The sequence below is a fragment of the Equus asinus genome, chromosome 29 (assembly GCF_041296235.1).
Source record: "Equus asinus isolate D_3611 breed Donkey chromosome 29, EquAss-T2T_v2, whole genome shotgun sequence".
NCBI classification, from domain to species: domain Eukaryota; kingdom Metazoa; phylum Chordata; class Mammalia; order Perissodactyla; family Equidae; genus Equus; species Equus asinus.
Window position 1 is genome coordinate 19,397,335 of NC_091818.1, and position 11,103 is coordinate 19,408,437.

The 11,103-nt window shown below is 44.5% G+C and overlaps 1 protein-coding gene across 10 annotated transcripts in view; it reads left to right on the forward strand.

Moving 5' to 3' along the window:
• ZNF438 (zinc finger protein 438) overlaps nucleotides 1–6,685 on the forward strand; it is a 185,583-nt gene extending 178,898 nt beyond the window's left edge. For all 10 annotated transcript variants that reach the window (XM_070501323.1, XM_014851776.3, XM_044762003.2 and 7 more), the window contains 2 exons: nucleotides 2,403–4,233; nucleotides 5,737–6,685. In XM_070501323.1, coding sequence (XP_070357424.1) covers nucleotides 2,403–4,233; nucleotides 5,737–6,352 — 2,447 coding nt within the window. In that variant the 3' untranslated portion in view covers nucleotides 6,353–6,685. The remainder of the gene's footprint in view (nucleotides 1–2,402; nucleotides 4,234–5,736) is intronic.
• The last annotated feature ends 4,418 nt before the right edge of the window (nucleotides 6,686–11,103 follow it).

Below are 11,103 nucleotides of genomic sequence, written 5' to 3' on the forward strand. Positions count from 1 at the left end.
GGACAGTCCGAGCAGACCAGTGAGGTGATATGTCTTGTGCTGTGATGTCTTGTTGTCACATATTATTTCAAGAGGATTTATGACTGATTAAGGACAAAATAGTCTTTCTTCTAGCTCTTCTTGTGGTAAATATTTTGTGCTCAATCAATTAGTAGGAGTGTGAACTAGAGATAAATGACCCACTGTTGTCTCTTCTCTTCCTTCCTCACACCCAATCTGTTGTGTAGACACAAAGACCATTGTTCTTGTTAGTATAATTATTTAAGAAGCCTTGTCTCTAGGTAACCAAAAGCTATCCATAATTTTAAGCTTTCTGCAACTCTCTCAATCCTGATTTAATATATTTATTCGCAACTTACTCCGGTATTATTCCAAAAAGAAGAGAGGATGAGGCTTAAAATGATAGACAATTTAAAGGCTGTGAAAATAGAACTAAAAAATAAATTATGTAGGAAGAAGAAACGAATGTAGTTGCCCCATGTGGGCGACTGTCGCGAGGTGGCTGAGCAGTCAGTTTACCCTTGCACTTCGCGATAGCAAAGTGAAAAGGAAGATAACAAATGACATAGTTATCCTCATCTGATTTTCCCAGATCATAGCACTCGACTTCTTTCTTCCTACTCTAATGCAAGCTACCATGTGAAATGTGTTTAACAATCTTTTTTCCACCAATGGTTGCTTTCTAAAATAAGTTGGTCAGTAAACATTTCAACCTTATTCTTACTATGCTACTTATTTGTATATTTGCAAAATGTCATTTTTGCTGAAAGAATCAGCTTTCTGCTAAAATGTTAGTTTGCTAACTGTAGATAGAAAATTTGCGGTTGGTTAAAAAAATCTTGTGAATTGTCAGTTTCACCAGCTTGTCAGCTACCTGAGGCAGAAATCATGTCTGTTCATCTTTGTGTCCTTGGTATCCCCTAAGCAAATAGTTCTTCAGTCCCCTACCTTTAACTCCAAAATCTAAAAAGCTCTGAAAACAGAAAATTTTATCACTGGCTATGAAAACTCATTCAGAGGCAAAACCTAAACTGGAGTAAGACTTTGGAAGTCTTCATTTGTCCCGCTTGTTGTGGATGCCATATATGCTGCTGCAGAAGTGTAGCAGGCCTAGTTACGGGTGCTCTGCAGACTCTGCTGGGTGTCACGTAACATTTGGTGTATGCTGCTTATTATTGCTTTTCTCAAATGTGAAAGTGTAAATTCCAAAATGTGTCTGGCCTTAAGGTTTCAGAAAGGGGATTGTGAGCCTGCAATAGCCAGTCCCTAGAACAGTGCAGGTACCTGGTGAGCAGGCGTGGAACTGAAGTTTGCCGAATAGGAGGTACTTAGAGATGGGAAACTTTCCTGCAGCCAGGCCTTCTGACCCGGAGGCCTCGGAATAAAATAGGTGATTCTGTCCTTAGAAGCAATGCATGAAATGTGTCCTTAATGCTTCTCTTAGAGTCCTTGTAACTGGTCTGTATTCAGCCTAATAAATCTGGGGTGTATGAAGTGTTATTCTGTCAGTTTAAATTGTGCCTGTTAGCCTCATAGAAGGTGCTTTTTGTGTGATTCATGTATTTTTTTTATTTGTTGTCTCTGTATCTTTACTTATCACATTGTATCTTTTTGTTTTTCTGCAACATTTTTTTAAGGTGTCACCTCAGCTTTTTTAATCCTGGTGACTTAATTGCAAAAACGCACATAAACAGTTTGAAAGGTGTGAGGAGAAATTCACAAGTCACATGGGAAACAGCAACCAAGCTAGCGTTCAGTCTGGAATTCATCCACTGTGTAAAACACATCCCACTGCCAGTGGGTCAGATGGTGTAGCCCGAAATGGAGTGAAAAACGAGTTTGATACAAGAAACATTTGTTTCACACTGAAGATACAGTGGAAAATATCATGATGAATTAAATACAGACTTCACACTCACAAAGCTTAAGTTGAATAGGGAAAACAAGACATCTATGCAAAATAAATAAAATACACAGTAGAACATACTAGAGGAGGTGACCAGAGGAGAGACTTTGCAGCTCAGGAGATCAGGGAAGGAGGTGGGGTGGCAGTGGCCTGTCAAGATGAGTGGGCATTAGGTAGATGGAGAGGATGGACTTGCAGAATACAAGACGGGGAGAGACAGTCCCAGCTCTCCAGAAGCTCTGTGTTTAGTAGTAGAGATACGCAAACAGATAAATTATTCTGGCACGTGGTCAATGTTATGCAATAGTCAGTCCCTGGAAGGGGGCAGGGGCTGACCTTCAGGCTAGATCTTGAGGAACTCAGGCGTTTGCCCGGTGGGGGAGGGCTGAGTCTCGGAGTGCCTCGTAGGCAGAGTGAATGATAAGATGCTTCTTTCTGCTCTCGGCAACAGGACAGTTACACTGCAGTGACTTTTTATATTGTGTTGTCATTGCAGGTGAATCAAACATTCCTTCTGGAACAATTCAGAGTGGTAAGGGTTTGCAGAATAAGAGTCAGTTTAGGACCATTGCACCAAAAATTGTGCCCAAAGTGCTAACACCCAGAGTGTTATCATGCCATTCGCCGTCACTCTCTGATCAGGTGAATCCAGGACCTTCCATCAACTCCAAGCCCCTGGGGATGCCCACCCAGAATTATGCTCTGATGCAGGTTTCTGGCCAGGAGGGGACATTTTCTCTTGTTGCTTTGCCGCATGTTGCCTCAGCTCAGCCAGTCCAGAAACCCAGACTGCCCCTGCCTGAAAACCTTAAACTGCCTATTCCTCGATACCAACCCCCGAGAAATAACAAAGGATCAAGAAAGAAACCCATTCTGAGCACCTCTGAGAGTGGTTGTATCAAACCTCCTGCCCAGACCCAAACGTCCCCTTGCCCACCTGACCGTCCAGAACCCCCACACACACCCAGTCCATCCGAGCCCGTGCTGGCTCTAGACCACGCCCCCGCCAGCATCACCACGGCTGCACTGACCAATGGAGGTGGCCACGGAGACTCTCGCCCTCCAGTGACCAACGACCACGGAGATCCAAACCCTGCTGCCACCCCAACATCATCCACACCAGAGGAGCCCTCTGCCAAGCAGGGCCTCATGCAGATTTCAGGGAAGGCAAACTTCGCAAGCAAGAAAATACCCAGTAAGCCTTCTGCTGTGGCCAGTGAAAACCAGAATGAGCAAGTGGACCTTGCAAAAGCCGTGACCAATTCAGCACCAGCCGTTTTGGGCAATGCAGTTCAGCTGATCTCCTCAGTCCCCAAAGGGAAACTGCCCATCTTCCCCTACTCAAGAATAAAAAGCACGGAGGCTTACAGAAGTGAATCGGATGCTAACATCACAGAGTTTTCTTTACCTGGGCTCAGGGCAGACTGTGATAAGACAGCCTCCATCACAGAAGGCTTGAATGCAGTCCCCAAAATCGCCAACAAGATCCCTGCCCCACAGGTGTCAAAGCAGAGTCCCTGTGAAAGTGCCTTTTGTCCGGCCACCAAGCTAGATCTCAGCCACAAACCAAAACTCAGTGGTGGGGCAGCAAAGAGAAGAGGAAGAAAACGGAAGGTACCAGATGAAATTTTGGCGCTTCAGGGAAAAAGGAGGAAATGTGTCATTAATAAGTGTAAAGATGGTAAAGAAAGAGTGAAAACTGATCCCCAGGAATCCAGAGATCAAAAACCTGGGGCTATGAAGAAATACCGTAGCATTATGCCTAAACCTGTCCTCGTCATGCCAGCCTTGGCCCCCCTGGCTTCTCCTGCAGCCCCAGTGCAGTCCCACACGCTCGGCAGGATAGCACAGGACGTTCTGTTCAGCCATTCACTCACTCCTCAATATCTCGGCTGTAAGCAGGATGACAGTCCTTCCGCCAAGCCCAGCTCTGCATTCAGAAATGGATTCTCTGGCATTAAGAAGCCTTGGCACAGATGTCACGTCTGTAACCACCACTTCCAGTTCAAACAGCACCTTCGAGAGCACATGAATACACACACGAACAGACGGCCATACAGTTGTCGGATCTGTCGCAAGGCGTACGTACGCTCTGGCAGCCTGAGCACACACATGAAACTCCATCACGGGGAGAACCGTCTGAAGAAGCTCGTGTGCTGTGAGTTTTGTGCAAAAGTGTTTGGTCACGTCAGAGTCTATTTTGGCCATCTAAAAGAAGTGCATAGGGTTGTCATCAGCACCGAACCCTCCCCCAGCGACCTGCTGCCAGGGGACATGGCAAAGAGCAAAGATGTGAACGTACAGGCGCTGGAAGGGTCGGTGGAGAGGTGAGTGCCGGCGGGGTGACAGCCTGGGAGGAAGGCTGTTTGCATTTGGGGACAGGTGAGGTTCGCATTCAGCAAGGGGGGTTTGCGGAAGCATCGCTCAGGTTAGGATGTCATAAGGTAGCTCCTCCTGCCCCTAGTTCTGTGAAGAATGACCTCGGTTCTGATCAGTCATGATCTTAATTACTCTAACCCCTGCAAGCCAGTTTGAGGTATGCTGGGGACAGTTGGGTGAGAGATTGTTTTTGGATTGGAAGTATGAAATAGTAAATATTGTGTATAGTTCCTGGTACTCTTTACAAGTAATTTTCCCCATAAGCACGTCCACAGAATTTATGTCTAAACAGCATCGTTTGCCCTGGAACATGGCGTGACACATGGTGGGGACGCAGCATAGGTCTGCTGCATTGACCAGACCCTAAGGTGCCCAGACCTGACCCTCTACATTGGCCCTATTTTTCCTCTCAGGCAAGGTTCACTTTTTCCTGTGTCATTCCCTTGTGCAGATACTGCTTCCTAGCATAATAAATAAACAAGCTAAGCACTCTGAAAGCCTGGCAGGCGGTCTTAGAGCAATAAGCAAACCAGGGAAATGCCCTCAGTCTGTCCTTTGCAGCAGGTGACAGAGGGAGCTTCACTGAAATGGATTCTCATCAGCACCATGAAAATTAAGCATTTTCCAACACTTTGGATTCTCTGTCCCTTGTCATTCTTAATTGTCCTAAATTGTTCTAAATACTTTCTATTCAATTTTGGCTTACTCTTAATCATTAAAATAAGGAGTGCTCTGGGGCCAGTCTGGTGGCATAGTGCTTAAGTTTGTGTGCTCCACTTCGTTGGCCCCAGGTTCGCAGGTTCGAATCCCAGGCACAGACCTAGCACCTCTCGTCAGTCCACGCTGTGGCAGCGTCCCTCATAAAATAGAGGAAGATTGGCACAGATGTTAGCTCAGTGACAATATTCCTCACAAAAAATAAATAAATAAGGGTTGCCTGTCCTGTTTCTTCCTGGCTTTTCTATAGTTTCTCCATTTTTCTAAAGAAACCTCACTTCCTAATTGTTTTCCTGTAGTGCATTTTTATTTTAGGTAAGATGTCCAAACTGCATTCAGTGCTCAAGGGTAGGGTGGGCAGTGGTGGCGTGGGACAGTTACCTTCAACCGGACCAAGTGTGCTCCTGTAGCGCTTCAGTTGGTCCTACCCGACTCCCATGGTGATTGCACCTGTTCCTACGGTAACCAAAGGACAGTTAGCTCCTCTGGGGAGATGCAGAAAGGGAAACTGTCTTTTACTAAAATGACCCTGCTAGCTTGAGAAATGTGTGGCCCCACGCAGGAGTGACAGCTGGTGTTCACCATGGCCTGTCTTGTCCGTGCTCCGTTTACTCCGTCCTTTGTCCTTCCCATCACTGTGGGGATTCTAGGTCCCTGAAGCCTAAGAGCTGGAAGGAAAAGTTCCAGTTGTGTTTTTCTACAAAATCTTATCTGGACTCTTTCCCCTTTTTCAGGGAAAACAAGTCTCACCTGGAAGAAGACCTCCTTCTGAACCAGGCTGACGAAGTCAAATTACAAATCAAATGTGGCCGCTGTCAAATCACAGCTCAGTCTTTCGCTGAAATAAAGTTCCATTTACTTTATGTTCATGGAGAGGAAATTCAGGGCAGGCTACAAGAGGAGATCTTACCAGGAAACAAGGGAGCTCAGGAGGAACTGGTTAAACAGGCTGCTCCTTACTGGAAACATCGTCCCGAAAGAAGAAAGCCCGCTGCACACTGTCCCTCCGACGAGGATGTGCGTGCGTTTCCTAAATTGAAAAAGCAGCTCTGCGTTCATCGTCAGAATGACGTGGGCGTGCTCATGAAAAGTGAAGGAGGCCAGCCGGTTCCGAGGGAGCCAGAAGAAGAGCCCCGGGGCCCTGGGTGTCCCAGCCCCCGCCCCGGTCTCCTTCGGTCCCAGCGGGGCTTCCACTGTGTCCTTTGTGCACAGACTCTGGGAAGGAAAGAGGAGCTCCTCCTGCACTGGGAACAGCAGCACAGCTGTCAGGACCCTCCCAAACTCTGGACGATTTTAAACGCGCTCTCCAGCCAGGGAGAGGTGGAGCTGTCCCCGAAAACTGAGAAATGAAACACTGGGCGAGAGCGAGGTTAAAGAGAGTTTTGCTATCACCTTTCTCTCGAAGCTTTGAGTTTTATGGTGGTGCTTAATTACAGAAACCAAACAAGTTAGGATCAGCACTAATGAGCAGAAGGGATGTTTGTACATAGTTTGTTTTCTTATGACATATATCTATGCCCTTGATGCATATTTTTCTAACCATATGCAGTTTATTTTAAAATTCTGTGTACTGTTAATGTCTTAGACTTTATTTCAGAATAAATATGTAAAAAGATCAAAATTTGGAAATTGAAATATAAAAGATTATAGGCTGTTCCTAAAATACACTTTTCAGTAAAAAGACATGTGTTTGAGTGTGTGTGTTTTCTGTTCATATGTTTTCTGTTTAAGTAGATCAACAAATGTGATAAATTTCTAGGTGACAAAACCATTTCCATCTCAACCATAGTGTATTATTGATATTTATCAAAGTCTCTGCCTTATTTGAATGTTCTGTAGAGCAGTATATTTAATAGTGTTCTCTCATCTACCAAAATTTAAAATCCATGTTTTCAGGACTTAGTTTTTTTAAAATTTTATTTTCTTAAATGCACATTGCCTTGAAGATTAGCTATTGGTAAGTCTTAAAGCTATAGTGTTTCATATCAAAGTAATCAAAAATGTTTTAGTACTTCAGCTAATAAAAAAATCTACTTTTTTGGTTAAAGGTTATTTTCAAATAGTCTTTTGGGCCAGAAAATTTACAAGCTGGAAAGTGAACTGGATAGTTCAGTCCAGATGTCTAGGTGTCTCAGCTGCTTTCCCTCCCTCCCAGGTAACTTCAGTGGGTTGTCACTCGCTGATCAATTTTAGATGCAACTGTGCCTTTCAAGTCCAGGTTCTCTTTGAAACTCAAGAGTAAAATGATTGCCTCTTAAGTTCCTGTGAAATTACCTCGAATCAGAAAAGTTGCCATTTGACGTTTCTGGCCATCCTGGCTGCAAAATCGTTTTCTTAGAACAGGAGAGTTAAACAGTCATCCTACTAAAATTTCAGCCTTTGGATGAAAGCACCGTGTATGTAGCCAGCTCTGTTTGCCCGAAGCTAGGCCCAGGCATCGTCATAACGTTCTTCTGTGCTAAAGGAAGTTAACCTAAACAGAGGAAGAACTAAATTCTAATTGATAGGCTAGTGAGTCTTGTCTTTTTGGTTTTTTTGCTGAGGAAGATTCACCCTGAGCTGACATCTGTTGCCGATCTTCCTCTCTTTTTGCTTGAGGATGATTAGCCCTGAGCTAACATCTGAGCCAATCCTCCCCTATTTTGTATGTGGGTCACTGCCACAGCATGGCTGACGAGTGGTTTATGTCCATGCCTGGGAACCAAACCCACAAACCTGGACTGCCAAAACAGAGCACACCAAACTTGACCACTGTGCCACAGGGCCAGCCCTTTAAGTCATCTTTTTAATATCTAGTTTTAGAAGCAAGTGTTCATAGGCATGATCTGGCTCAAATAGTACAAAAAGAGAAAACTCAATCCTTGGCTTTTTACAGATAGTTTTATAAATTTGAGAATAAGAGGGTAAGGATAGAAATTTTTGAAAGATTTTGCCGTGGTTTATCGATTGATCGCATTTTACCCTGTTTCAAAGAGGTAACGTCAGACCTCCACTGTTTGGTATTTTCAGAACTGGGTTAGTAGTAAAACAGCTTTCCCCTTCAGTGCAGTACCCAGTTTGTTTTGGGAAGATTGGCCTTGAGGACGTTAAAAAATGAGACCTATCAAGAATACTGCTTGAATTCAAACTACAAAATAGTTCACAGACCACTCAGTCCTTAGAAGCTAAGCGGCATTTCTGAAATACTGGCCAGTTGGCCAAGGACAGAGGAGCATTCTGGAGTCTGTATGGAGGCAAAGGTGTTGGGACAGAATGCTTCCACCCAGCGTGTAAAGGAAAGTGTCAAGTCCCCAGGGTTGTGGAGACACCTACCTGTGGCCAGCGTTTAACCATGTATTCTTGCAGTGAGGACAGATAGTGCCTGGAAAGTAGCGAGTCGGGAATGGGGCAGAGAGCAGAGGTGGGGAGAAGATGTGATTGGCTCAAGGCTAAGTGCTCTGGCTGCATCCCCCTGGCAGCAGGGCATGATCTGTGGGGGCGGGGCACGGGCACTCATCTGCAGGAAACCTTTTTCAGCGAGAAGGAAACTTGCAATGCAGAGAGGCCTCACAGGACGCCTGTATGTGTGCATTGTTGAGAATCAAATGTTTCTTACAGTTCTTAGCTTCTAGAAACACTCCCTGCATTACAGCTGAACAGCCCCAATGTCACCTAAGATAAAGAGTTTCTGGCCTTTAATAGTAGCACTTCTTCAGAGAGAACGGTGGGAAGGGGAACTCCAGTTGGGGAGCGAGTAGAAAAGAGGGAGTATATACCTAAAATAACTTTGAGAACAGCTCGAATTGATAAGCCAGTGGGTCTTAGTTGATGAGCCGCCTTTGGGTGTAGACATGTTGTTGGCATAGTCCCAACCTACTACCTAACCCAGAGGCAGGTGCAGAAGTGGTGTGATGCTTACGCCATGGGACCTTGAGAGAGCACCTTTCGAAGGCTCTGTTCCTCATCTGTGAAGTGAGCCTGAAGATCCCACCGCAAGGCACAAAGAAAATGGCCGGCACACTTGGGCCACGGAGTACCTGGTGGCTGATATTTACTATGCTTTCGGCCAGACTTGGAAGAAGAGGTGTGTGCTATCATGGAAAGACCATTTACAACAGCTGAGGGAGCCTCAAATCCAGGATTCAAGGATGAAAACTACTGAGAACCATAGAAATTTGCATCTCTGCATGAAAAGTATATTTTCATTTTTAAATAAACTGGGATTTGGATTACAAGGAGGTTTGGTAAGTGTCTATTTAATCAATAGAGAAAAAGCAAAATTCGCTAAATTGTTCCCATTCCAGGCTCCACCTTGGGCTTCATATTCCTCCCTGTGGCTGCCCCCCCTCTGCCCCTCCTTCACCCTGACGTAGCCGCTCCCACAGTGCCCACTCCCGTGTCCTGACCTTCTCGATGGACTTGTGTCTTCCCACGCTAGACTACACGCCTCCTGAGGGCAGGGACTGTGTCTTTGTTCAGCATGTAGCCCCACAGGGTCCAACACCTGATGTGGGATAGAATACAATAAATATTTGTTGGAAAAAAATTTGTTGAAAGAAATATTTGTCAAAAAAATTAGCTAAATACAAACAGAATTGCTACTTCCCTTTTATTAATAAAGCCAGCTCTAGGAGCAACCAAACTTATAGGTAGGAAGGCATCAAGGCAAATTTGGTCTTAAATGCAGCATTTTGCTTAATGTCTTTTGCTTCTTGGAAAGTTGTCCCAAGGCCAGCAAAATGAGATTTTTTCCTTTTCTTTTGGCCCTAAATTATTTCTGAAAGTTACAGCATTTTAGATTTGTATTGGTTTATTAGCTGTCATTTTTACTCGTGTCCCCTTGTGCGTCTCTCCTTCTCTGGGCCTCTTCCTGGTTTAGCCTGGCTGTTCCTCTGTTAAGCTGTTCCTCATATGGAAAGTTGTCTCTTCATCAGCACGCCATAAATAATCAAACCTGGGCGCGTTCCATTGCCTTCTCTGGCTCCACACTCCCCCCTCCCAGCTGCACGGCTCCAGTTTTCTGTGGCTCCAGTGACATGATTGTTGGCTATAAATGCTCAGCTTCATTTATTTATTGGAATTTTCAGATCTGGCCTGGTTTGCTCCATTCAAGCTGCTGACATGCTTTGTTAGGTACGTCTTTTACAGTCTCCCCTTTTCACTGAGCTCTGAGGAAGAGTGCCCTGGCCAGGATGAACTGGGATTCAGCAGAACAGGTTTTTAGCTTCAACTTGATGCTGGCTTCCCTGACACTGGACAGCCAGCAGCTTATCTAGGCTTGTGGTGCAATCCAGTATATATTTTAGCTACATCCACCTCTTCAGGATTGCTCCTTTCGGAGGTGAAATGTTTATTGTATCTCATATTCGGTCATGGTTATCCCCATAATAAAACACTAACCACAGTTTTGCAAGCATATTTTCAATTTGTGTTTCGTATGCAGATGTTAGCAGAACATCACATTTTCCAAACTCCCAAGTGTGAAAATGTTTCAGTGTGTTGCCTAACCTTGGGACAAATCGCCATCTTTTGAAGGAAACCAAATGTGACAACTAAAGGGGGAGCAAAGATTGCTTGCTCTAATTTTGATGTGAAGCTAAGCAGGGTTTTTTCTTTTTTTAGTGAAACTTGCTCCCATCTTCAAAATTGCCCCCCACCCCTTGGTTAGCTTAGCAGTAAAGAATTCATCTTAATAAGAGGGCAATATTTCCTCTTTTAGTATGTTCCAAAAACAAAATTGCAAGCAATTAGCATTATAATCGATCATTTTTTGATAAATCAAACATCCACTAAGTACAACTCAAAAGAAATAAAAGATTTTACCTTCTGTTGTTAAATAGGAATTTAATCTCCACCCAGGAGTTGCAAGGAGACCACCAGGTGTTCTGTAGGCATTTGCAGAAACAGAGCATTGAACTTGATCTGATTACTGCCTGAGTTGTAATGCAGATCTTACTTCAAAAATTTGGCCATGGAAGAGACCCAGGTGGCTCCAACATTGGAGCTGTGTAACCATCCCATAGCTCTGGCTGTATCTGGAAGTAATATTTAAGAGTCTGTGCTGAGGAAACTAAAACATGCCTTTTCCTAGTCTAATCCAAATTACAGCACCGTTACATTTT